Source organism: Dacryopinax primogenitus, assembly GCF_000292625.1.
Source record: "Dacryopinax primogenitus strain DJM-731 SS1 chromosome Unknown DACRYscaffold_23, whole genome shotgun sequence".
Classification (NCBI taxonomy): Eukaryota; Fungi; Basidiomycota; class Dacrymycetes; order Dacrymycetales; family Dacrymycetaceae; genus Dacryopinax; species Dacryopinax primogenitus.
The window spans coordinates 491,327-517,587 of record NW_024467220.1 but is presented as its reverse complement, the minus strand read 5'-3'; the positions used below and the strand labels follow the sequence as shown (position 1 = coordinate 517,587).

Genomic DNA, 26,261 nt, shown 5'->3' with positions numbered 1-26,261 from the left:
CCCCCCCCTCAAGGGTCCCGGCTCGCTCCCTGCCGTCCCCCACGCTTCTCATTCAGTAACCTACCCACGGCCCGGTTATCTCCCATCGACGCCTGATGTACTCAGGGCTTCCATACTTGCTGAGAGCTGTTCCTGCCCCTGCTCTTGTGCCTCCTCTTGTGCTTCCCCCTGCTGCTTCCCCTCCCCTCCAGTTCCAGGCGAAGGAGATACAGACCCCCCACTCGCGCATGTCGGCAAGCTAGGGACCGACCCCTCCCCCTCTACCTCCCCCTCTCCCGGTGTTGGGGCCGAGGCCGCGCCAGACGCGTAGCCATTCACCGGCGGCAACCGAGGGAATGCGACACCCTCCTCCTTCACCGGCAAAGGCGGCGGGAACTCTTCATCCTCAAACGCCGCTTCCAGCTCTTCCTGCCTAGCGAGCACTTCTCCCCACTCGTCCTCCTCCTCCTCATCCGAAGCGCAAGCCCACGTCTCCCCCTCCCTCAAAACCCGCTTATACATCCCCGGCTCGAACTCCGGCGGATCACAAGTCCACAAACTCCCCCATTCAACCCCGTCAAAAAACGCAGCCGAGCGTACTTCCCCTGCTCCCTCTGGCCCGCCCTGCGCGCCCAGCCGCTGCAAAGGGTCATTCACCAACAGCTTAGTAACAAGATCCCTCGCAGCCGGGTCCCAGCCCTCGTCAAACCCGTACTCACCCTTGAGCACTCTCTGCCACATGAGATAGTGTGCTAACCCCCCTGTTGGGCCCGAGTCGAATGGGAACCGCCCGGATATTAGTTGGTAGAGCACGATCCCGAGGGACCAGAGGTCGGTAGGGTAGGACGCGGGTTGATGGGCTAGGATCTCGGGTGAGACGTACTGCGGTGACCCGACGAAGGAGGAGCGTCGGGAGCTTGCGGCGGGCTCGATGTCTTTGTCCAGAAAATTAAATGAGCAAGGGAGTAGTGGAAACGGGGGAATGCACGACGCACCCTCGTCAACGACCTTTGCACTCCCGAAATCTGTGATCTTGATCCTCCAAGCGTCGGTAAATAGGAAATTGTCAGGCTTTAGATCCCGGTGTATTATCCCCTGCGAATGGATGAACAGCACCGCATCTGTGATCTGGGCAAAATAGTATCGTGCACAGGGGAGGGAGAACGACCCAAGCCGGCGGAGGACGGTCGTCATATCCCCTTTAGGGCATAACTCGAGTACGAAGTCTGGTCCATGTCAGCAGACAGCAGGGTGAATGCGTAAGAACGGGCGCACAGAGCGTAGTCTGGTCCTGCATCGCCCAAAACAATCGTACGACCCCGGGATGACCAGGTCTTGACAGCCTCATCAGCGCCCTCCTCTCGCTCTGTACATCCACCCTATTCCCCTGCTGTTTCCAGCGTGTCACATGCGCCTTATCAAGTACTTTCACCGCGTATGTCTGACCATTCTGAGGTAGATAAGCAGCAGTAACGACGGAATATGAGCCTGTGCCGAGCTCGCGGCCGAACTTGAAGTCTCGGGGAGTGACAGCCAAGTGCGAGTGCGAGTGGCGATTATCCGGTGTAGCAGAGGATGCGCGGGAATTCGGGCGCAGAGTGGATGTCGTTTCTGCAGAAGCGGCACTGGCTGTGCTCATATGCCTTTTGGGTGCGCGGGGTTCGCGCGCTGGGATGAGGTCCCGAGGTACGCCGAAGAGAGGGGAACGATCCCCTCTTGGTGTGGTTGGGGGAGTGCCGTGCGGGCTTCGAGGCCAGCTTGGTAGTCCGAGGTGCAGGATCAGAGGGCGCCGGGGGGGTAGCGGGGAGGGACGGTCGTCGGAGTGCAGCGAGACTGAGGATGAGGAAGAGGAGGAAGAGGAAGAGGAAGAGATTACGGATGTATTCCTTGATAGTTGGGATAGGGCGGAGAGAGGGGCTGTGGAAGGTGAAGGTGATTGTTGTGTCTCGGTGTGATCGTCTGACGAAGCGGATGACGGGGGAAGGATGTGCGGAGAAGCGGACATGGTGGGATACAGCGAGGGGCAGTCAGGGAGGGTAACACTAGTATAAGGGATTGACCTTGCAAGAGAAAACGTGACCCGATCAAGGGACGTAATGGCACAGTCTAGACTCGCCGCGGACCCTTTTCTTACTTACTTTTTATTTATACCACACACACCCCACACAGCTTAGTTTGAACCCTCGGTCGGAGCTTGTCATCCCTGCCCGCCGCCGGTGTTCTCTCTCCCAGCTCATGCTGTCCCATCTCTCATCGATCACCTTATGCTCCGAACCAGCGTGCTCCTATTCACCGCATCTAGCCCCACCCACCGGGACCGTCCATGGTCGTCCCCCCTTGTAGCCACAGGAAACCCGGTCAAATACCCTATTTACCCCTCGCAACTCATTCCTCTCTACGCCCGCTCAAAACAGGAACACCTCCCGATCTACTCAGGCTTGGCAACTCGCATGGTATGAATGTGCGCTATTGAATGCTCATGAGCTTCGGGAGTTTGAACTATGATGGGACGGGTAATGGATCCTCGACGGACGGTTTCCTTGGTTCATCAGCTGGCAATTTTTTTGCTCAAGTTCACATATTTGATACTCCAAACCGCTCCAAGCAGCAGCGGTTCCCGACCTACTCAGTCTTGGCTTAGAGTGCATGAGCTCGCGTGCTTTGAATGTGCTTTACTGAATGCTCAAGGGCTTGGGAGTTTGAACTATGATGGGACGGGTAATGGATCCTCGACATGGCTAATCAGCTGGCGGCCCTTTACTTGGTTCACGTATTCGATGCTCCACGGTGGCCGTCTCGTCTCCCTATCACACTGCTGGTGGGATAATTACCTTTGCGGGTGTGTGGAATTCTAATCTCGTGCCTTATAGGCGTATAATGGCTGGGATATATATGCAAGTGATGAATTGAGCCTGTTCATAGGCTGACTGGGAAGCAGCAGTTGGCCAGCCATCAGAGCAGATGGGGCGGTATTGGAGAGGTGTCGAGTGACGGCTGGACCGCGATCAGAGAGGATTACAGGCTGCTGTTAGCTCGGAAAGAATTAGAAAATAGACGGGCTGCAGTCACCTAGGGCAGCAATTACTGGACTCAGGCCGTCAGGTTGTCGGGCAGTTTCTGGCAGGGGTCGGGAAGATACCTGGTTACAAGCGGACGATTGGGTAGCAGGGAGACAATCGCAGGTCGTGGTAGCTGGCGGCAATCGGATAGTTAAGGTGCCGGTTTCCAGGTTTTACGACATTACAGATCAGGCAACACATGCGCGCATTTCACCAGTATGATTGCTTTACGTGTCGGAGGGCCATCGTTCACCTTGAACCATATGAGACCGCATCCTCCCTCTGCGCGCGGCGGTTCATGATCATATTGAACAGGGAGTGCACACCAAAGCGCTCCACATCATTCCCAGATCCATGCATTATCCAAGCCAACAAAGTAGTTTTCTTAGCCAGGGGGGAGCATGCTCGCATCAACCCCTTGTACATCCGCAGCCTCATCATCATCCATCAATGCCGCAATCGGCGTGCGGGGCATGACCATCACTCCCGTCCTTGTGCTTTCCAGCACCCCGAACGGCTTGATCAGCGCGAGGAAGGCGTCCACCCTGCTGGCTTTGCCCGTCATCTCTACAATGACACTGTTTTCGCTGACATCTACAATTTTGCCCCCAAACTGGGAGGAGAGGGCCTGGATAGCAGCCATATGAGTGTGCTTTAATGCCAATAACTGAGAAGGCGTCAGGGCCGGCGGAAGGCCGGGGTCGTCGCTCGCCGAAGAAGGGCGATGAGCGCTCTTCCCAGACGCCTCGAATGCGCGCGCCATACTGGCCTCCTTGGCGAGCAGGGGCTTGCTCCCATCTTCCTGCGCGATCTGGTGTTGTTCGGAAGCGTTCACCTCTGCCGCGGGCAGAGAGCGGCGTGCTTCGTGTGAGGGGCCGCCGAGAAGTTGGTCCTCGACGTATTCTGGGCCGAGGATGGAGACTTTGGCAAGGAGCAGCTCGCGCTCAATTTTCTTCGTATCGGTGTAATTCAGCACTGCCCAGACCGGGACCTGTATACATGTGAGCGGGTGTCAATAGGAGGTAGATAAGAGTGCGCACTAGATCTTCTAGCTGACGACGCGCTTGCTCAATCACCATGTCCTGTCCGCTGAGGACGATGCACATGCGTGAAAGGTCGCGGATCTCGGTTTGGCACACAACGAGTGAATGGATGTTGAACCCTCTGCCCGCTAGGATACCACTAACCCGGGAGAGGACACCAGGCTCGTTTTGTACTAGACATTCCAGAATGTGCCTAGCAAAATATTGATAAGCGATGAGGATAACGAGCATAAGGCGTATGCGCACTTCTTGAACGGCTCCGTGCTCGGCGGCGGAGTGTTATACAAAATATTCGTGACCGCCTCCTCCGCTGTTCTCTGTCTAGGATGATCCATAGCAGGCAAGGGCGGCGGACGCCGGTGGTGCATATGCGACTTGTAATCCAACGCAGAGGTGGAATCCTCGATCGAGCGCGGGGCGCGGGTGGGCGAATCAGCGCGTAGCCTAGCGGTGGTGCTGAGATACCGGCGTGTGCCGGAGAGGGAAGAACGCGCAATGCGGGATGCCATGGTGCACGTCGAGGAGCAAGTGGCAATCCTGGCTGAGTGGTGATAGCCGCGCTGAGAAACGTGACTCGGATTTGGGTTTTTCCCCCGTTCTTCTAGTGGCGGTGAAGAAGTTCTTCAGGGTCGGGACCGTGCGGGGTAACTGCGTGATCGACGTTCTCTCGTCCTTTGACAATCGACCAGCAACAACAACACGTTGACTTTGGGATCCCTATCAGATATCTATGACGATTTGCTGTGCACATATGGAACGGCTTATGATACGGGTCAGCACCGGGAAGTCCTGCAACCCGACAACACCTCCGCTACGAAAATATCCTCCTCGGCGTAGTGTGCTGCTCAATATTGATTATCTGGAATTGCCGTGAAGGATGCCGCCCCGTTTCAAATCAGAGGAGGGGAAACCGCCTTTGCAGCTTCTTGCGAACGAATCAGAGACGTTTTGACATATTGGTGGATAAGTAAACTCGCCATGCAACTCCGAGGTAGTGTAATGGAACACATTTAGCATAATATGTGAAAACTCCTGGGTTCAAATCCCAGTCTCGGAATCTGGTTTAAGTTTTGTTGTCCCGTGGCCCCTATTTAACCCGCATGCCGCAGAGGGATATTAGGAATACATTATCTTGATATGAGAGCAAAAGTCTTCAAATCCGAGGTAGTGTAACGGAACACACGAGTAGTTGACTAACGACTTCTTGACCTGGGTTCAAGCCCCAGTCTTGGAATTGCCTTCAATATCTTATTTTTACTCTTCTTTCCCCCGCTATTTCGTCAGGCATGATGACTTGGACCTCGTGAGGGTCATGGTGAGTCATCCTTATGTGGTTGAGACTGTGCCTTTGTTGTCGGCATCCTCAGGGCCCAATTAATTTGGGACATACAGACGAGCTGATTCCAATATATAGAGTGCAACTCAAAAGCTGTCAAGTGAATTGTTATGAGCTCCTTTCCTTTAATGAATAAGACATTACAGCATCTGCCTCCGGGGTAGTGTAATGGACTATAGGTAGGCACTCTGCACAGTCCTGGGACTGCAGTAACACATTCTCAGCACCTTTTTCTGTAACATGCCTTCTTTAAGTCTGCTTGTCTCTGCATGTTGACCAACATATTGTCGGTGGCAAGCAACCAGACAAACAGCATCCTTTGACCTCAACCTCCATGTCAGCTACCGATATTCTTACTGCTGGGACTTGTCAGAACTTGCTGGATAGTGTCCCACCTGTTGGAGGGATGGTCCAATGCATTGGGATCCATCCTGTCCTAATGCCTGCAGTTGAAGAGCATGCTGTCAGACTCTGGTGAGTGTTATTTTTGGTTGTTTAGCCATTCTAACTGTGTCTGTCAGTTTGACCATTAGTGATGGCAACAACTGTCTGGATGTGGTTGCTAGCTTCAACTTGGCCTCTGACGTGGTGCAGGGGTACCTCAGGCTCTATGACATTATCAGAATTATCAGTTATGAAACATTTGTTTGTTATGAGCACAAGTGAGTTGTTCATATCCAAATGGATTGTCTGTCTGGTCTGACCGTGAACAGAATTGTCATTCTCAAGCATGTAACTGGACCATACTTGTCTATGGGGATCATCAGACAGCCTACAATGTTGTCGGTCCAGGACAGTTGAGTCCTCCTTTGTAACAACCTGAGCATGCCTACCCATCAAGTCCAGGTTCCTCAAGTCCTTGCTCCGGTTGGAGCAAATGTAATTATCAAAGTTCTTTCTGATGCAGACTGATACATTTCTGATGTGACAATAGGCTGCCGCTGCTGCTGTCATGTGCACCCCACTTGCTGGCCACCTCTGCAGTACAATTGTCAACTTGCAGGCTGGACTACACAGGCGAGATCAGATTCTACTTGTTGTCAACTGATATCTGTCTAGACTTGTGAAGATGATTGTTATGGTCAGCGAATCACTTGTGCAGAGAATGTTCACTGTAGCATCTATCTTTGCAGGGTATGTTTGTATCTTCTTACAGTCAGACCATTGCTGACATTGTCTGACATAGACGGACGGATCTGTTTCATGCACTGTCCAAGACATCACAAGGATGGAATAGTTAGTTTTGAGTTTCTGTATGTATGTGTACTTGCAAAAAGTCATGTATCTGAGTCTTGCAGTCTTTTTTTTTTGAATCATTTATGTAGTATACAGATAATATTACAAGTTCACCAACATGAACAGCATGACCAATGTGACAATGATACTATTTTGACATTGTTTGTTTTGGCGATTGTTAAACATACAGCATGTGCATTCCATGTACCATGCTTTCATGAAATTACAAGTCCTTTGCAGTAGACTCCATCATTATTTGTTGATACCAGCATCAGTTTCATTGTCATCATCAGAGGGTGGCAAACAGGGAACTGAACGTGAAACATTATACATAACTTGGCCGTTGACCTGAAATATCAGTTAATTACAGTCATACAATAGACTGGAAACTCACCAAGTTTGTACAAGCCACCATACTGAAAATATACCATCCACATTTACTTACTGCCAGTCTGGACAAATGTGGATCTTGATGTACCTGAGAAGAAGGTTATTATCAAATGTCAGATGTTGCTCGGTGTACTTACATGCATGTTCTCCACTTGATGTACAGGTATCTGTAACATTTCTTCTATGACTTTGTCAAACATGGTCATGGTGATAGATTCTTTACCATCAGTGATCTGAACTTCCAGTTGATAGCTGAAGGAGTCAGACCAGTCAAATACAATAACTATCAGCTTACCAAATGCAAGAATCATCAAAACTCTTATGGCATACACAACATTCCCAGAGCTGTTTCATTTTGAAGAGTGTTTCTTTACTGTCTTCATTGACATAGGCTTGATCTGTCTGAGGTTGAATAGGCACTTCAGCCATGAATGGATTGACAAGGCCATTGCACCTGAGCATCTGGCAGGCATGATAGGCAATTTGGTCAGTGCAGATGTCTTTCAAGTAAGCAAAGGTCTTGAACAGAGTCTTGTTGCCATCTGAGCCCAGCTCATTATAGATAGCATCAGAGATTGTTGTTAACTTGTCCTGTCCAGACATTGACGACAGGCAAGCAGTTGCAGATGCGCCAAAAGTTATGTCTGAAAGTTCCATAAATGTCATCAATTGACCTCCATTCTCAAACCTGGAGATGATCAATATACAACAGGCAGTCCAATGAGTAAAGGCTACCAATCTCCCAGTTCTCTTGCAATAGGTAAGTCAATGTCATACAGGATCTTCGAACCTGCTTCAAGCAACAGACTTGTGCCAGCATGTTTGCAAACTTGAGCTGCTTGAATGATGATGACATCTCTGATAATGGCATTGAACTTGATTGCTTCTTCTCCCCAGACTGCAACTCTGCAGGTGTATCTGGAAGCATCAACAACTTGTACTTCTTGGATAGTCATTCTGTCATTGACTCGTGGAGTCAAAGTTGAAGCCAGAACAAAGTCTGTCAGAATATGGACAGGTGCAGAATTTGTAGGCCGCTTGATATTGCATAATATGACTTCATCATCAACCATATTGATGACACATATGACATCTGTTTCAGCAAAATGAGCAGAAAGGTCAATAGAATTGTAATGGATGGATACTCACCACAAGAAGTGGTTCTCACCAAGTTCAGCTCAGACAGCCTTATAAAGTTGTATGTCAAGGGAGGGACTTTACCATCGTCAATTAACTGATATTGTCAGTGATCATATCATTCAGTAACCAACAACTTACTTCAATGATGGACATTTTTTCAGCGATCTTCAACTGGAAGGTGGAACTGATGGCAAATCAGACCAGAGGGTCAACAACATGGAACACAGAGATAGAATAGACCTAACATCCAGTTAGTGATGGTCAGAAACAGAAAGAAGCAAGCTTACTTTCCTAATGGTCAATAAGCTTGCTGGGTTGATCGCTGCATTCGACCAAGTGACAGCACTAATCTTGCCCTAGTTGGTCCAATCAGTAAATGCCATATATGTGTGTATAACTGAAATACATACAGATGAATCTGCAAATGTCAAGTTACAGACAAAAGCTCCATTCTTGGACTTAAGTTTGACACCTCCAGTGTTACGTAGTATGCAAACTCTTATTTTACACCTACTCAACAGTTAAAGACTGTACTGCACAGACAGAGAACACATACACAGTCAATGTAAGTGCAGGTCTCAGTTCCGGAACTTTAGTGTAGCCATCTGCATCCAGTTTGGGATATGGCAAAATGATCATACAAGCACCATTACAGGCAGCACAGATTGAAGTCTTGGAACAAATGGGACCAATACCATTGGAAGACTCTTCATTTTTGACATTATGTTTATCTGTCAAGAGAGCAAAAGGACCATAACCAGGAAAGTTTTTTGAGACATTATCGACTGTAGTATTGACATGAAGTAGATTTTTCAGCTTGCCAGTATGTGATGACAACACTGTAATACCACTGACCATGCAAACACTTGAGTAGATCAATATATGCACTTAACGGTGCATATATGCAGCTCACATGAAACCAGTCGAGATGGATCTTGTGAGGTTGCTTAGTTGAACTCAATCAAAAGTCTTGAAGACATTGCCCTCAGCCTGTCCATTCAGATATATAGATAGCATGACACTGATCACATGAGAGCCATCACTGATTGTCATTCTGTCTTATGCATCAGATACAAAACTGACAGACCGAAAAGATACTTACTTATGCTGTTTCGGTTCAAGGTTGGTGCTGTTGATCTTCACTTTCTTCAAACTAAGTATCTGGACAACTCCATCTTGACAGACAGTCTTGTTAGTGAGCAGGGAATGACAGAAATTGGTGGTCAATGTGTCTGATATATTGGTCATAATAGGATGATGATGGTCAGAGACCAAGAGAGACAAGTACCATGTCTTGTTGTTGTTACTTTAAAAGGATCAGATGCATCTATGGAAGCAAATATAAGACAATGACTTGACAATGCCAAGCGATTGACATATATACCCAATTTGTACAAGATGTGTCCACTGATCTGGAAGGTTCTTTCTGCACATAGCTCTTCTTGACTGCCTACCACCATTTGGTACTCTGTACAACACCACACAGACTGTTATCAGAAAGACATTGCAGTAAAATCAAGTCATCATATGTACTCAGTGAACATGACCACTGACACTCACATTCTGTAGGATTACGGAATCCCAGCATGCATATATATAGCTTTGACACAATCAACTGAGTTCACAATGGCATCCCATGATGATATCATGCTGGAAGTGAATGCAACTGATAAATCAGGTGATGAAAAGGTAAGAGCATGTTTGTGAACATGTCCGAAACTGAGCTGACGCATTACCATAAGACTGTCCATCAAGACTTGAATGCAGAGCTCAGTGCTGCTACAGATATCCAAGTCTGTCGCAGTCATTCCATTGAAGAACAGTCTTGTGCACTGTCTGGCAATGAAGGCACTGTAGACTGCACTCATACAGCACATTTGGCTGATCAAGGCAATATGACAATATTCAAAGCAGGTGGTGCCAGTCCTCACCTGAACAGTGACACAAACGGCATCACCCATAAGCACATAGAATTCAAAACAACATCTACAGATATGTTTATTAAGAAAATGATGAATGACAATGATGAGAATGAAATTGAAGATGGACCATACCTGTACATTGTCAGAGAAGACATCAAAGAAGACAACCTTAAGCCTATTCCTGTGGTACGTGATCAGACTTAACATGTACTGACAAAGCAACTGATTATGTGTGATAGGTAATCGGACATGCTCATTCAACTTGGCTACATACTAGCTTGCAGGACAGCAACTGGCCCGGAACAGGGAAAAGGACAGCACCATTTTCTCTGGGTAATTCATGGCCATTACCTGCTGAGGAGTAAGTGATATGTTCATACAATTGACATTGCTGAAGACAATGTTACAGGATCCAAATTCTGACAGAGGTGTATGCATATGACCATGCCATAAAGGCCATAAAGAAGAGGAACAAGTCCATCGGGAATAATATGACCATGTAGCTCTGATTCATGGACTGCAAGGAAGGACTGTATAAGTACTGGACAGAAAGGACCATTCTAATAAATGACAACTCCATCCATGTAGCATAATAATGAACACATATGGCTCCAAGAATATCCATATAGCAAAACAATACCGAAAGTTCTGGAAATAGCAGCATACATAAAACAACACATTCAGAGAACTGATTTATCCAATGTGTAAGTCATGTGACAGATGATATATATTGAGCATTCTCAATGCAAACTCATTGGTCCTTTCCAGACAGTGACAGTCATTTCCACCAATATTGTCACCTTTCACTGTTAACTACATGACTGAGGTTATGAGTTACTGTAAGTCTACTTCAAGCTTGTGTATACAAAAACAAGTATACTGATACACATGTAAGCAATGAATGTGTATTGTGACAGTTTATTCAGTCAGTTATCATACTGTCTGTGCACACTTGGCTGATGTGTATTTCTGTACCAGACAAATCTCTGTCCCTGGGTTGGAGTCACAACATAGACAGAAATATCATGAAAGACATGCCTGACAGTGCGATATTCAATGTGAATATTGAGAAGAGCTTTAGCAACATGCTGGCAGTTGGCAAAACTGACAATGGTTAGTTGCATATGCTGTCATATCAGATCAGGAAACTGACAGTAATGTGAAACCAGCCTCATATGGAGAATTGCAGATTAAGGTATGAAAATATACATCATACAGTTGTGATATTCTACTGACGCAGTACCATCAGATGATTTTGAATGAAAAGCCAGCACCATCCAGCAATGATACAGTCATTGAGAACATGTCTGGTCCGACTGACAAGATCAACACTGCTCTTACTGCCAATGCTGTACACTCCGGACAAGATAATCAAGCATTCAGTCTACATGAAGATTGCACTACTGAAATTAACAGATATTACAGGGCATTAGTTGGCAAAACACATCACCATATTTTATTGGTCAATGCATACATTTTTGACAAGATGCTGACAGAACAGGATATTTGACAGGTACTGTGCATAGCTGTAGACTGATGAGATATGAAAACATACATGTATTAGCACATAAATGAACTCGACTACAACAGACAATGTCAGTGCTGCAGAAGGCACATACATCATGGGTCTCAACAGGATACACCACTTTAAATGGAAATAACAGCATCATCAGACCTGAGCTCTTCCAAGTCGCTGACATCATCAGCATCAAATGCTGCCGGCACAAGCATGTTAACTGCCTTCAATAAGTAAGTAGCTCTCCATTTACTGTCGGTTTTGGAGGTAGAACTGCAACCAGTATGAGAGTTAGATTTGCTTGGCAACAAGAAATCATCTGCGATCTGACAGTCCTGGAAACAACTGATGTTTGACTTGATAAGTACGAGGTCATTTTGTTTGAGATCTTTGGTGTGCATTTTCTCCATCTGCAATTTCTGCTTCAGAATGATGGTTGCATCAAACATGGACATGAATGGCAAAACCTATGAACAATTAAACAGCACCCATTATTTACTTATAACAAACATACTGTCTGCACACCTTCACCAGGTACTCATTTGGTCATCCAACGACCAGCCTTTAAAGTGTCTTGACCTGCCAGAACATAGACTGTACATTGATCAGTTCAATAATGTCAAGTCAGACACAATTCAGAAATTACATTTATTGGTGGTGTGCTGATGAATGAGTGCACAACCAGCCATAAGATCTGAAGCACACAAAGGATGGAAAATGATATTGGCCTGTTTTTCAGGTTTGCCGGATGGAGTAAACAAAAAGAGCCCAGTAATGATACTGACCATCCAAACAGTAATAGGCACCATTGAGCAGCATCAAACAGATATTCAGTGAAATCTGATGCAGACTGTGTAGACCAATAGCCTCCACCAGGCATTGTCAAGATCGAATAAGTAGCAAGCCAGGGGTTTTGATATTCCATCATGATATTGATCCTGCTAGAGATGGACATCAGCGAAGAGCACCAGATGTATAATGTATGAGAGACGCACTTGTCCATTGACTGACCATAGCCCCAAGATTGAGAACAAGTATCATTGCCTAGGTGCACCATGGCATAAATAAAACACAAAAAGAGCAGTCATATAAGCACCTACATAAGGACTGAGACTATCAACCGGAGATGTACTGCAAAACAATCAACATCACATTGACAACATAATTGGGAGAGACCAGATTGTAAAGTCCAGAGAAAATTTGACTTACAGTTGCACAGTAGGACGACTGTCAGAGACTGCTGCCAAGTCAGACAGACCAGAGCAATGACAAGAATGATCACTGTTCAAGACAGCAGGTGCCAAACCAGCTGACTGACTACTAACAGCAAGAGTTGCAGGACTACCAAGAGAATGGGCCACCACCATAGGAGATGAGAGAGTAGGAGACCAAAGAACCACACCATCACTAGACTCAGATGCAGAAGGATTTGCAGTGGTAACCATGTCGATAACTCTGCAACAGTGTCAGCTGACTACTGTCAAGACAAACATTGATTGACATACAATAGAGTTTGTGGAAGAGACAGGTTGATGTCTGAGGTCAATGATACCTCAGTAGAAGATGAGTCAGCAACAGGAACTTGATCAGCACTGCCCACTACAGTATTAGTGTGCAAAATATTGTAGGTAGGAATAACACACCAGACACATTTTATGGGTGCAGCAATGGTCAGGTCAGGAATGGACTTAGGATGAAACTTTGTGTTTCATACTGCAGGGAACATGACAAACAGTCACTGATGAAGGCAGGTATTTATAGGTTCACAGCCAGTGGTTGAGTCTCCACTGGCCAATCCAGTTTGCAGAATATGTTGATTGTTTGAGACCAATCAGAACTGCCAAACTGCCTGACTTGACCTTTGTGATATACTGCAAACAATCCATATGTCCATTCTCACCAGGAAATCAGCAGGAATGCAGAGCAGATCAAACAGTAGTGACTGCACAGAGGTATTATCCCTCTGTCAGCCAATGACCATGTCAGAAAGAACACAAAAAACACCATACAATTGATTTACATGAAATTCACCACTTGATGCGGATAACACTCGGCCTTGTCATAGGTCCAGCACTGTACCAAATAATGAAGTGGCACAATAGGTGATGAACAGAAGCACGTACCAAGGAGAAAGGAATGATCCGGATCAAGCAGGAACATTACAAGACATTTTTTTTCCCACTTTCCCATTCATCTGGCTCAGAAGCAAACATTGCCAAGCTAGTCATGCGCTCCATTGTAGCAAATGTGAGAATGCGAGCCAGAGAACTGGCAGTCAATGGTGATGTGTATAATAGTAACAGGATCACATTATCAGATGACCAGATGGAGTAGCCAAGAAAGATCAGCAACAAAAAAGACAGAACATCGATATAATAGCACAAAACTGCAAGTGGGATGGACCATTACTGAAAGTGATGTTTACGTACTATAATGGCATTTTTCCAAGGTGCATACATATGAGATACAACAAAGAAGCAAATCAACTAACATTTCAGTAGTAGGAGCAACACTTGTTCATGATCTCTGGCAACATGAAGATGCTGTCCTTGCAATGGACACTACAATAATGACCATATCCGCAAGTAATGCTGACCTAGACTGTCTGATAGAAGTTGTTCCAAAGAAAGATGGTTGTGGTCAATACAGACTGGCCTGGCAAGTGATTTGGAAGGCACTGACCATGAAAGACAATATTGGTAAGGTCACTCACTTTCAGATTCAAGGCCACATCAAAGCATTCAAACTGAACAGATTAGGAAACTGGACTGGGCAAGTAGCATTTACATTTACTGTACAACAACAAACCTGACAACATGCACAGACACGAAAAGGATACATGCAGGGCATTACAATACATGTCATTGTGCAGTCAGGAGCACAAAGATGCATGGAAGGTTACAGTAAAGTGCCTGAATGTCCTGCAAAGCTTTGTATATGCTGGAGCCAGTACTCAACCAGTGAGCAGACCTTTCAGTGATGTTGTGACAGGTAACATAACATTTTATTGACAGGTGTTTTTCAAAGTAAGTAAACATCTCATTCAGGAAATGAACTTGACTCATCAAATAACAGAACCACAGCCAAAAATCTGTACCATTGGAACCCAGAGACAACTCTCATGGCTTGGCAAAGCAAATCAAAGACAGATGGATGCCCAGCCATCCAGCAACAACTGGCATGCATACCACATCCAGTACAATCTGACTGGCATCGGACTTGGCATTTACTATTGGTGATTTTGTCAATGTTGCATTTTCACCCGTTATTATCCAACTAGAGAAAGGACCGGTTCTCAATATGGTCCTTGAGCATGTCATCTGGATATCCTCTTGGGAAGAATGTCATCCAGTATGGGATTTGATTGAACACTTAACTGACACTGACAGTATCTCAGAATAGCACGTTTAGAGAACAGACTGGCACTAACACTACCACCCCATCTCCAACCACATATACTGAAGGAATCTCAACAGTAGTGTTTGAGACTGAATAGGTATAGGGATGATACCAAATTGGCTGAGACACACACTGAACAACCCCACCTCTGGTGGGGTGTGTCAGGCTGGTATTCCCACAGTTATTTTTGGGCCTTAGAGACCGTTGCACAGCACTACAGACCCTTACTACATGCACAATGTGCCCCAGCAATGAGCCTCAACCCACCACAGATATTTGGCATGGTGACTACTGCCCCACCCAGATATTCGGCATGCCAACACTTGCCTTAGAGAGGTATCCAGAGACTGGATTAATATAGAGTGTGGTTTATGGTAGCTAGTATAAGTAGTTTCCAGAAACTCCTGTATCTAGCTTATTCTGCCCCTTTTTCATTAGCAATTATACAGATCCGGTTATCCCCTTACTGGATAGGCAGATTTGACTTGACTCAGCATACTTGACTTGACTTATTGTGACACTTGACTAGATGGACACTGAGCTCCAATTTACCAACCAATTTCTGACAGCTCAGCTTCAGGCTGACTCCAGCATTTCTACCAATTTTCCCCATCTCTCCCCTCTTTTCCAAGCAAGTTCTTGCACACCACCCATTGGACCAATATTTTGGACACCTCTTGGGTTGGATCATTTTGGAGCCCAATGTGAGGCAGCTTTTACTGATTAAGAGCTGCTGAGGCGAGAACTCCTCCTCCTCTGATTTCTGATACTGGCTTCCCATACTCTGACACCCATCTCTGCTATAGACCAACAAAATGAGCTTAGGGACAAATGGCAAGCTTGACATACTGCACTCCAAGAAACACCCATGATATCAGATACAGAGGTATCATCGACTGCTTCCACCAGGCATAACACTGATATAGTGGATGCAGTCTGACAGCTCCTCATGGTGAGCAAACACACTATGCCTACTGGCAGCGAGTCTCCCTTGGCCCCGCTTTTCTCCCACACCTCTTACCATCACCCATTATTTTGCAGCTTTGGAAAAACTATTTGGCTTGTGCAAACCTGCTGTCACTGGTGGAGGCACAAGATCGATTGGGCCTGCTTTTACACCAATGACGACACCTACAAACTATGGGCACAGATCCATGATGGCATGGATGATGCAGACAAGAACTTGTATGAGGATTTCAAGACCAAAATACTGAATTACTACCCTGGCATGGCAAATAATGAACACTGGTATGCAACTCAGGACCTAGATGACCTCGTTCACAAGTGGCAATGCCGCATCAAGACTAAGGGTGAATTCGCCAAATTCTACTGGGACTTCTTCTCCATTTCCACCTCACTCATCAAGCACAACCGGATTTCCATCCTCAACCAACAGAAGTTCCTCCTCCGCATACTCAAATTCCTGCCCCCCAAAAGCTGCCTTTGGGACAAGATGTTGAACAGGCTCAAACAGAAATATGACAGGGCTGTGGACAAACCATGGACAATAGCCGAATTAAAGGAGACAGTGGAATGGGCACTGGGCAACACTACAACAAAGGTTCGGCCACCATCCCCCAATTATTTGCAAGATGCATCACCAGCACCAGTACCTGTCAATGTAAAAACAGAGAGCAACCCACAGGTTGCCAATATTACTGGACACATGGCTAACCTGGAAGGAATGGTTTCCCACATCTACATGCTCATGAACTGGCAACCTGCAATGCAGAACCAACTGGCCACTCAGCAGAACTCCTATGGACAACCCTCCCAAAATACATATGGCAACAACACACTGGCTACTGGCACAAATCAGGTTCCTGTCCCAGCAGAGAACTACCTGAATCAAAATGGATATGGCCCCCAGAATACTGAGCACACACTCTGCCACTTTGACAGAGTCTCTACTGGTTGCATGGACAAGATTGTGACATGCCCAGGTGCCCAGAAATATGTGGAAGAAGGACTCCTTGAGAAAGACAGCACTTATCATGTCCTCACTGGCAGCCAATTTATCCCGTGTCATTGGCCTGGTCAGGACCTTAAAGAAAAGGTTGATAACTACTACAAGGACCACCCAGAACATTGTCCAAAATCACAAGCAACCCTCTCATTGCCTTTCACAACATAATCATTGAAGATGTTGGCTTGGACTCCAAATTTGAAGTAACAGTGGATCACTCAGTACTGCATCTCCTTGCTGAAAAGCAGGATGACACGGTGGAATGGAACAACAAGGAAATCAAGGTGCTCATGGCCAAAGCAGAATGACTCAAGAAAAGGCACATGGCATCCATGGGAAAATTGGCCAAGGTCTCGGAAGTCTACACACTGGCAGCAAGGAAAGAGAAATCAGATGCACACATGCATCATAGCACTGCACACTTCACTGGTGTACAGGTGGATGAGCTGGAGAAACTGGATGCCATCCCAGGCCCGCCAAAGCCCCCCCAAGCCCTGTACCAAATGCGTGGAAAATGCAGAAGATGAGATGGTTTTGTGGGCACTGGCTGTTACTCTTGCAGACACCCCGGTTCAAGTTCCCAGCAAGGTCCTGGCATTGGTATGTCCTCTGTTTAATAAGGTGCTCAAGGAAGCTTATGGCAAGAAACCGGTTATTCCCAACATGATACAGGTAACCAAAGTTCAAGATGGCAAAGCCCCAATATACCAGATCAAAGGCATTTTGGAAGACCTGGATGGTTTGTTAGTCAGGAAAGACATGGTACCCCTCCGGATGATCAAATGTCTAATTGGCAAATATGACACACCCATTCCCTGCATCCTTGATGGCAGCTCTGGCATTGTCAGCATCAGCAAATGATGTTGTGAACAAATCGGACTCACATACACTCCAATAAAGGGCTGGTGAATGGAATCTGCAAATGGCTCAGTCAATCAACTTCTTGGCCATGTCCCAAATTTGCACATTGGTATATCTGGTTTCAATTTTATGTGCAGGCTTTCGTCCTCCCAAACCTGCCTTTCCACCTGCTCCTTGGTTGCCCATTCCATGTCCTTGCCTCTTGCGTCACCCAAGACTATACAGATGGAAAACAGAAGATTCAGATCACCTGTTCGAATTCCCACCAGACAATCAACTTGTGGACCCAATTGCATTGAATGGGAAGAAAATGAGTGGTCCAGTATTTTAAATTCAGGACCATCTTCCCCAGTGAACAAAAGATGGAACGGAAACCTCAATTAATTGGCACTCAATCTTGCATGACAGCTCTCAGATAGACGCCCCAGATTTGGATACTATACCCCACAATACCCATCCTGTGTATGCAGCCCAAAAATACAAGCCCATGGACAGACGCATGGAACCTGTCTCAACAATGACACCAGAAAGTGTGAAAATATGGAGACACTTTCCCTCCAACCCTCTCGCTATCCTTCCCCCACTCCCTGATACCCTGCCAACTTTTATCCCCGGAAATTGGCTCACTCTGGAACAGTTTGAAGAACTGAACATAAACAAATATGGATTCCTTTGGCCCGAAGAGGAAAACCTTGTGACATGGGTCCTTCCTACCCACGAAAAAGTGTTTGCTTGGAATGAGGAAGAAATGGGTCTATTTCCTAGTGATTACTTTGACCCGGTCTGAATTCTGACAATCAAACATATACCCTGGCAGCAGAAGAATATTCTGGTGCCACCCACTTTATTACCGAAAGTCCTCAAAGCTTTACAGGACAAACCAAATGCAGGAATATACAAACCCTCCCAATCCTCATACCAATCCCATTGGTTTTGTGTCCTGAAAAAAGACAGCTCCCTTCATCCCATTTTGGACCTACAACCATTGAATGGAGTAACAATTTGGGACTCAGCCCTTCCTCTGCTTTCTGAACCCCTTGTCAAGTCCTATGGCAGACAATCCATCTACATGCTTTTTGACTTCTTTCACAGCTTTGAAAAACACCTCCTTCATCTGGAAAGTCAGGATCTCACAACTTTCCAATCCCTCAAAGGTTCCCTTTGCAGCACCTGAAATCAGATGGGCAGAACAAACAGCATCCAGATTATTCACAAAGACATTACCTTCCTCCTCCGTGATGAGATCCCCAAATATACCATTCCCTTTGTTGACAATGTCCCCATCCACAGCCCCCCAACACAATACAAACTCCCCAACGGCAATTTCAAATGGCATCCCAGAAATAACAGTATCTGCCATTTTATGTGGGAACACATGGAAACTGTAAATCAGGTCCTGACCCGCATTGAACATTCTGGCAGAACATTCTGTGGTCCAAAAATGGTAATTGTGGCTCCTGAAGTTGTCATCCTTGGGCAACATTGCACCTATGTGGGCCGACAACCCGAGCCTTCTAAAGTCACAAAAATACGGGACTGGCAGCCATGCAAATCCCTCACCAAGGTTTGAGCCTTCCTGGGTACTCTCAGAATCCTCCGAATATTCATCAAGGATTTTGCAATGAAAGCACACCCTTTGGAACATCTCAAATGCAAGGGCACAATATTTGCATGGGGCCCCAAGCATCAAGCCACCTTTGATTAGCTAAAAGCAGATGCCTGTTGGGATGGTCTCCTCTGTCCCATCAACTATGAAAGCGACTGCCGGATTATCCTCACAGTGGACTCCTCAAATATTGGTGTTGGATACATCCTCTATCAAAACAACATACACAGCAAACAGAAACCAGCCCACTTCAGATCATTGGCATGGAATGATGTCAAATCCTGATATTCCCAGCTGAAACTCGAACTATATGGCTTATACCATGCTCTCTGCACCCTGCAAGTCTTCCTGATTGGCGCACCCCAATTTATTTTTGAAGTGGATGTGTCCTGCATCAAAGGGATGTTGAATAATCTGGACCAGCAACCTGCTGCAGCCCTCAATAGATGGGTCAGTGGTATACACCAGTTCAACTTCAACCTTGTCCACATTCCTGCTGAGAAACACACTGGTCCTGATGGTCTCTCCTGCCATCCCCCAAACTCATTGGATGCTCTGAACCCGCTGGATATTGACCATGAACAATGCCTGGGACTTTCGTATCCCACATATCTTCAATCTGCTGTCAACAACTCCAAGCCCAAAATAGAAATCCCTCGGACCTCCTCCACCCAACACCTTGATGACTGAATTGCATTTATCCACCAATATCTTACTGATTTGTTGCTCCCTCCAGATTGGAATACACGGCAGCAGGCAGCCCTTGTCAAGCAGTCCCTCCAATACTTCCTCCACAATGGAAAACTGTGTCAGCATAATCTCACTGGCCCCCCCTTGAATATATGTTCCTCCTGCCAACCATCTTGCCCTGCTCAAGCAAGCCCATGATGACAGTGGTCATAAAGGTTTCAAGACTGTTGCCAGTATTCTCCATCTCCAATTTTGGTGGCCAGACCTCTGCACAAATATTGAATGGTACCTTCACACCTGCCATGTGTGTCAAGTCCATAGCATTTGGAAGGTCCTCAGACCTTCCAACAGTAGATTATCTGGCTCTGCTTTTCTCCAAGATCTACTGTGATACCATGAAGATGCCTCCTGTGAAAGGATACACCTGCATTGCTCAAGTCTGCTGCTCCCTGTCCTTGTATCCCAAATGGCATCCCTTAAAATCAGAAACTGCAATGGCCCTTGCATTGTTCCTCTTCCATGACATTATCTGCTGCTGGGGAAATATTGCAGAGATTGTTACTGACAATGGATCAGCCTGGGTAGCTGCTGTCAAGGAACTGGCATGATGCTTTGGCATCTGGCACATCTGAATTTTGCCATACAACTCTTGCGCAAATGGAGCAGTGGAATCAAAACATTTTATGGTCTGACAAGCAATTTTGAAAGCCTGTGGAGAGAATATTAAGCAATGGCCTGACAAAGTGCCTACCACATTCTGGGCTGAGCAAATTTTGGTCCAGCATAGCACCGGTCTCTCCCCATATTTCATTGCACATGGTGTTCATCCAGTCTTCCCTATGGACTTTGAGCAAGCAACGTTCCTCATACCCCCACCCAAATTCCCTATGACCAACAGTGACAAGCTGGCCTACTGAATTTGACAGCTCAAGCACTGTGAGTCCAATTTATCTGATCTCCAGGAGAAGGTTCACCAGGCCTGCCTGAGAACTGTGGACCAATTTAAGGTGGATAATGAGCACATCCTCAATGATTATGACTTCAAGCCTGGCACCCTGGTCCTCATCTGCAATACTTGCATTGAGAAGGAACTTGACCATAAATCAAAGCCCTGATTTCTTGGTCCCATGGTTGTTGTCACCCATACTGCCAGAGGCAGCTATGTGATTGCCAATTTGGATGGTGCCATTCTCAAGGCCCACATTGCACAGTTCTGCATTTATCCATACCACCAGTGATCTGAATGTACCCCCACCCTACCCAACATTCTGCGGCAGATGTCTGCCAAAATCCTGCAGACCATAAAAGATGTCTTGTTGGATACCGCAGAACCCAACTCCAAATAAATGACATGGGCCTTATACCCACAAGATTGTCAAACAGCATGCACATACCTCCTGACTTAATCCCTTGTTTTCTTTTGTTCCCCCAAGATATATCTACCAAGTCCACAAGCAGACTCAGTAGTATGACAAGAACATGGTCCTTACCAGAATACCTGCAATTTCCTATGATTCACATGACATCTGAATTACCAAAGTGAAAAACATTGAAGTCATGATTTGAAGCACTCAGTAAACAAAATATTGAGCCAACAAGATGTATTTCCTCAAATTTCACTAAAGGCAAAATTCAGATCTATGAGAACATGAAGACAGAACTATGCTACGATTATGACTATGAGAGGAAAATATGAAACAGAAAAAAGAAAACAAAAGAAGAATGGGAAAAACAATTTACTCAGCCAGAGCCCTCCCCAGGAGAGTCTGGACTTGATCCACCTGACCTGTTACCATGTCCATCACCTTCTGCGCCACGTCCACTGCTTTTTGAGCCATGTGCAGGCTCTTCCGCAGCTCAAGCATCTTGTGCTCTGCCATACGGAGCAGTGCAACTGGCGGCTCAACCTCTACAAGTTCAGTTAGCATCACCTGAATATGAACTACAGAAGGAAAAGACTTACCAGCCTCTGGAAGGCAGGACTGCTTTTGCGATGTGCCAACTGAGTCCTTGTCATCCTCCTGTTCACATTTTTGGGGCTTCACCGGTGCATAGCTGCACACCGGCTTCTGCTTCTTCTTCTCAGCAGGCTTTTTGGCAGTTTCTTCAACAGGCTTGGGCTCAGGGGTCTCTGGGAGGAAAAGATCCTCCACAGACGCTGGAGGCAGAGCCATGGCCTTGGCAAGATGTGCTGAAATGGGAGTTAGTAAAGGTCAATAAAAGCAGGAGAAAAGCAGCATACCTGTATGCACACTGCAAGGCTTTTTTGCTGCCTTGCGCATTGAGCACACTGCCCTCTTGGGCACCTCCACAATATCACACTTGTGGCACTCCTTACTGTCCTTGACAATGGCATGCTTGCAGCACAACATACACTGCTGAAAATGCATCAGAAAAGTTAAGCAGTGCATGAAAAGCAGGGATGACTCATGCAGTTTTCAGCTGCAAACAACTCCAACACTGCAGCATCCATTGTAGCCAGCAACACTTTTACCAGTGTCTCTTCCGGCATCCACCCCTGCAATATTTCAGTCAGCATCTTCAAAGCACAAAGAGGAAAAAGGACAACTTACCACATTGCGGGAATCCTCCTTTGTCAGCCTCCCATGCACCCTGATTGCAGGCAGCATCTTATCCACACCATCATTGAGGCGCAGCATGACTGACTTTGCTGGCATCATCTCCTTAGCCTTGCCCTTGCCCTTCTCAGCCTTCACCAAGGGACTGGCCAGGCTCGCCATGGACATCTGCAAAATTTGGGTTAGCACCAGCAAGTGACTCACAAGAAAGGAAAACCACTTACCAAAAATCCCAACAACAATGCCTTGAACTCCTTCTCATCCTCGTCCTCTTCCTCATCCTCCTCAGGTGGCACAGACCAGGCAGCCAGCTCTTCTTGCTGGTCAAGGGTGAAAAGTCAGACCCACCTCTTGGGCAAATCACAGACCAAGGCGGACTGGGGACTGTTGAGGAGCAGTGTGACCACATTGCTGAATGGCACAATGTCCAGATACTACACTGACGGTGAGAATCTGGGATCCTTGGTGTCTTTGCACATGCATGCAACAATTATGGCAGCTGTCTTCAGCATGGCATTGTGTTTATCCTCCAGCTTGGCAGTGAACTTGTGAGTGTTGGGCTTTGCCATATCGGACCAGGGAAGGAGATTAAGTGGAGGTGGGGGTTCAGTTGAGATCTGCAGGGACAGGAAAGGTGAAATTTTGTCCCATTTATAGGCATGAGTGCACCTCAGTGGAAAATGAAAATGTGCATGGGCTCCACTAAGCACTGATATCCAGAACACAGTTTCAGCTAAGGTGGCACAGATAAACACCATGCCAGGCTTTGCAAAGCAACAAATTGGCCAATCAGGGTCTCAGGCACCATGTGACTCAATGCAAAAAAAATGCAGTCAGGGTCCCTCATGCAGACTTAGGCAGCACTGCAAGCCACTGCTTAGGCTCTTCACATGCTGGCCAGCCACCCTTTCCTTTGCACCAAATGTGCAGCAACACCCTTCACCAAATATGCTGATGCCGCCATTTTACCAGCACCCTGATACATGGCCCCATGTCTTGCCACAGCACGTCTTATGATTGGTCCAAGATAATGCTGCCCTTGCTTCACTTGATATTTGGCAGTGCCACACTGCGTTCCTGGCTGTGCAATTACATCACCCGGGGCCCCACTGACTCAGGGAGTCAGTATTCAAGGTTTGGGGGGGATGAACACCCCACCTCCATCAGGCTGGTATTCCCACAGTTATTTTTGGGCCTTAGAGACTGTTGCGCGGCACTACAGACCCTTACTACATGCACAATGTGCCCCAGCAATGAGCCTTGACCCACCACAGATATTTGGCATGGTGACTACTATGATTCCCCAGGTGACAGGACCACTCAGATATTCAGCATGATGACAGCAGGTTTCCTCTGCAATGGGATTGACCCACCCAGATATTCAGCATGCCAATGCTTGCCTTAGAGAGGTATCCAAAGACCAGATTAATATAGAGTGTGGTTTATGGTAGCTAGTATAAGTAGTTTCCAGAAACTCCTGTATCTAGCTTATTCTGCCCCTTTTCCATTAGAGATTATACAGATCTGATTAACCCCTTACTGGATAGGCAGATTTGACTTGACTCAGCATACTTGACTTGACTTATTGCAACACTTGACTAGATGGACACCAAGCTCCAATTTACCAACCGATTTCTGACAGCTCAGCTTCAGGCTGACTCCAGCATTTCTACCAATTTCCCCCATCTCTCCCCTCTTTTCCAAGCAAGTTCTCGCACACCACCCATTGGACCAAAATTTTGGACACCTCTTGGGTTGGATCAATGTGGAAATGATGTCCAATTCAATACCATTATAAGCAAGATAGTAATGACATACAGTTAATCTGGTACAATCCTTTGGCAGCACATCTACTTGACACAAAATGATGACTCAGAGGGAATTAGATGAGACAGGAATAGTCTGACCAACACAAGCTATTAACCAGTCATGGGGAAGATCAATGTCAGACAGGTTCAGAAAGTAAATGCAGGAGTGGACTGCTTGACCACCTGTAGATGCAGAATGATTGGATAATACAGTATTGATTGATTGATATTGGTCATTGGATGCAATGGATGAGTATTGCAACTGCACATGTACAAGACAGCTTGCATTGATGGTATCACCAGACACTGCATCTGTGGGAGACTCTTTGGACAATTTGGAAATGACCTGACATCTGATGAAAATGATATACACTAGCAAAATGAAGGTACAAACTGTGTGCAGGTTGTTCATCAAGATGAATGGATCTTCCTGAGGTTGTTTGTCAAAGTACTGGCAAGTAACTGTATATGATTATGAATGACTGACAGAGGAGGACTGCGATATGAACATACCACACTTCAACAATCCCCATTCCTTCTTCACCATTGCAGCCCCTTCCAAGTCACCCACATAGGCACTTTGTAAGTAGACAGGAACAATGCTGAGCACCATGGATTGGGTCCTTCTTCAATCCCGTGCACCCATTCTCTAAGAACCACATCCCAAAACCAACATGGATGCAACCCAGTTGGTCTCATTTCCTCAAAGTAGAAGATTGTTGTATTGGTCAAGAAAGGTGTCAGTGATGATGTCAATGCTGGCAGACTGTTCAATAGTTCCATCCATTGACCATGACATACATTGAATTGAGAATAACAGGTAACATGTATGATGGAGTCACAATTGTAGACTGTCAGTCTCTGTAAAGCATGGGCTGTTATATAAAGTAGTAAATAAAAGAATGATTGTCAAAACATCAAATACTTATGAGGAGGTATACTGTTCAGATAAATGACTGAGACAGGCAGATGAGGTAACAAGTATGCAGATTGGAACAGATGAAGGTCACTATCATCAGATTGTGACACACTACTCTGAGAGGAGCATGCATTATGATCACGTGACAATATCATGTAGGATCTCTAATCTATCGAACTCTGCCCGTAAATTGCCAGCCAACTTTGAATACAGCATTTGTTGTCGAAATGGCTGTAGAAGTAAGAGACTGCTCAATGTTTTGACATGCAAAATCATGATGTACAAGCTTTGCAAGCTTGAACAAGTCATTAGGTCAATGATTACACATGTCAAGGATCTGCCTTGGGATTTGTAGTCAGTGTAAGCATAACACAGTAAGAGGGGTAATTGAAAACACATTATGACAAAGGCAGTAACATGACCAGTAACCCAGTAAGTAAACAAAGTCTTGACTGGTAATAACAGCACTATGTCTGGAGACAAGCCAAACCCAGTGATGGCAGCTCTGGGTATTTCTACCAGAAAAACAACCAGATACCTGATATTGTCTCTAGTTTCATACTTGATATCTCTGAGAATACCTTCCTGACCATTGACAGCTTTGAATTGTAAGGCAACATTCTCAGTTCATACTGACAACCTGTCAGGGCACCAGCTCATTGCTTGGTCAAGAGACATGACTAAGCCTTTATGACATGGAAGTAGCTGGTATACCTTGGCATGTGCTGGAACCTGCTGGAAGGATTGGATGGTCAGGTGACCTGCTGTGCATGGCTGTGCATGACCTCATATGACCTCATCCTTGGTCATAT

General features: G+C 46.1%; 8 protein-coding genes and 2 non-coding genes across 10 annotated transcripts; 5 read left to right on the top strand and 5 right to left on the bottom strand.

The window, feature by feature from the left end:
- Window positions 1-504: 504 nt before the first annotated feature.
- DACRYDRAFT_29324 (Pkinase-domain-containing protein) lies at window positions 505-1,423 on the bottom strand (the record flags this gene model as incomplete). The annotated part of the gene is made up of 3 exons (XM_040774313.1): window positions 505-895; window positions 971-1,205; window positions 1,255-1,423. Coding segments are annotated over 3 exons (795 nt in total), but the record flags the coding sequence as incomplete, so codon positions are not given.
- Window positions 1,424-3,383: 1,960 nt separating this feature from the next.
- Window positions 3,384-4,623, bottom strand: DACRYDRAFT_25168 (acetolactate synthase). Its single transcript, XM_040774041.1, has 3 exons — window positions 4,328-4,623; window positions 4,079-4,274; window positions 3,384-4,029 (listed from the first exon to the last, which is right to left on the bottom strand). The coding sequence occupies exons 1-3, from the start codon at window positions 4,588-4,590 to the stop codon at window positions 3,424-3,426; spliced, it is 1,065 nt and encodes a 354-aa protein (XP_040624316.1). The 5' UTR covers window positions 4,591-4,623; the 3' UTR covers window positions 3,384-3,423.
- A 443-nt stretch (window positions 4,624-5,066) lies between these two features.
- DACRYDRAFT_t58 lies at window positions 5,067-5,138 on the top strand. Its single transcript has one exon. It is a non-coding gene; the product is annotated as a tRNA-Ile (tRNA).
- A 101-nt stretch (window positions 5,139-5,239) lies between these two features.
- On the top strand, window positions 5,240-5,315 carry DACRYDRAFT_t59. The gene has a single exon. It is a non-coding gene; the product is annotated as a tRNA-OTHER (tRNA).
- Window positions 5,316-5,751: 436 nt separating this feature from the next.
- On the top strand, window positions 5,752-6,218 carry DACRYDRAFT_111957 (uncharacterized protein; the record flags this gene model as incomplete). The annotated part of the gene is made up of 3 exons (XM_040769316.1): window positions 5,752-5,891; window positions 5,939-6,079; window positions 6,131-6,218. 3 exons carry the CDS (start codon window positions 5,752-5,754, stop codon window positions 6,216-6,218), a joined length of 369 nt encoding a protein of 122 aa, XP_040624315.1.
- Window positions 6,219-6,978: 760 nt separating this feature from the next.
- On the bottom strand, window positions 6,979-9,431 carry DACRYDRAFT_18788 (uncharacterized protein; the record flags this gene model as incomplete). Its single annotated transcript, XM_040771390.1, has 11 exons — window positions 6,979-7,001; window positions 7,048-7,069; window positions 7,099-7,131; window positions 7,181-7,295; window positions 7,339-7,731; window positions 7,821-8,136; window positions 8,193-8,277; window positions 8,322-8,354; window positions 8,471-8,539; window positions 8,594-8,693; window positions 9,286-9,431. 11 exons carry the CDS (start codon window positions 9,429-9,431, stop codon window positions 6,979-6,981), a joined length of 1,335 nt encoding a protein of 444 aa, XP_040624314.1.
- Window positions 9,432-9,809: 378 nt separating this feature from the next.
- On the top strand, window positions 9,810-10,608 carry DACRYDRAFT_18787 (uncharacterized protein; the record flags this gene model as incomplete). Its single annotated transcript, XM_040771389.1, has 4 exons — window positions 9,810-9,872; window positions 9,926-10,291; window positions 10,345-10,466; window positions 10,515-10,608. 4 exons carry the CDS (start codon window positions 9,810-9,812, stop codon window positions 10,606-10,608), a joined length of 645 nt encoding a protein of 214 aa, XP_040624313.1.
- Window positions 10,609-11,752: 1,144 nt separating this feature from the next.
- On the bottom strand, window positions 11,753-13,066 carry DACRYDRAFT_18786 (uncharacterized protein; the record flags this gene model as incomplete). Its single annotated transcript, XM_040771388.1, has 6 exons — window positions 11,753-12,088; window positions 12,201-12,215; window positions 12,633-12,665; window positions 12,722-12,752; window positions 12,831-12,858; window positions 12,940-13,066. The coding sequence occupies 6 exons, from the start codon at window positions 13,064-13,066 to the stop codon at window positions 11,753-11,755; spliced, it is 570 nt and encodes a 189-aa protein (XP_040624312.1).
- Window positions 13,067-15,987: 2,921 nt separating this feature from the next.
- DACRYDRAFT_111956 (uncharacterized protein) lies at window positions 15,988-17,154 on the top strand (the record flags this gene model as incomplete). The annotated part of the gene is made up of 1 exon (XM_040769315.1): window positions 15,988-17,154. The coding sequence occupies one exon, from the start codon at window positions 15,988-15,990 to the stop codon at window positions 17,152-17,154; it is 1,167 nt and encodes a 388-aa protein (XP_040624311.1).
- A 4,725-nt stretch (window positions 17,155-21,879) lies between these two features.
- Window positions 21,880-23,291, bottom strand: DACRYDRAFT_111955 (uncharacterized protein; the record flags this gene model as incomplete). Its single annotated transcript, XM_040769314.1, has 8 exons — window positions 21,880-22,052; window positions 22,107-22,334; window positions 22,386-22,521; window positions 22,638-22,661; window positions 22,717-22,890; window positions 22,947-23,042; window positions 23,091-23,156; window positions 23,211-23,291. 8 exons carry the CDS (start codon window positions 23,289-23,291, stop codon window positions 21,880-21,882), a joined length of 978 nt encoding a protein of 325 aa, XP_040624310.1.
- Between the last annotated feature and the right edge of the window lie 2,970 nt (window positions 23,292-26,261).

Coding starts and splice junctions, on each gene's coding strand:
- DACRYDRAFT_25168 (XM_040774041.1), bottom strand. CDS start 4,590: ATGGCATCCCGCATTGCGCGTTCTTCCCTCTCCGGCACACGCCGGTAT. Junction 4,275..4,327: donor AGCACGGAGCCGTTCAAGAA/GTGCGCATACGC, acceptor ATATTTTGCTAG/GCACATTCTGGAATGTCTAG. Junction 4,030..4,078: donor GTCGTCAGCTAGAAGATCTA/GTGCGCACTCTT, acceptor ACATGTATACAG/GTCCCGGTCTGGGCAGTGCT.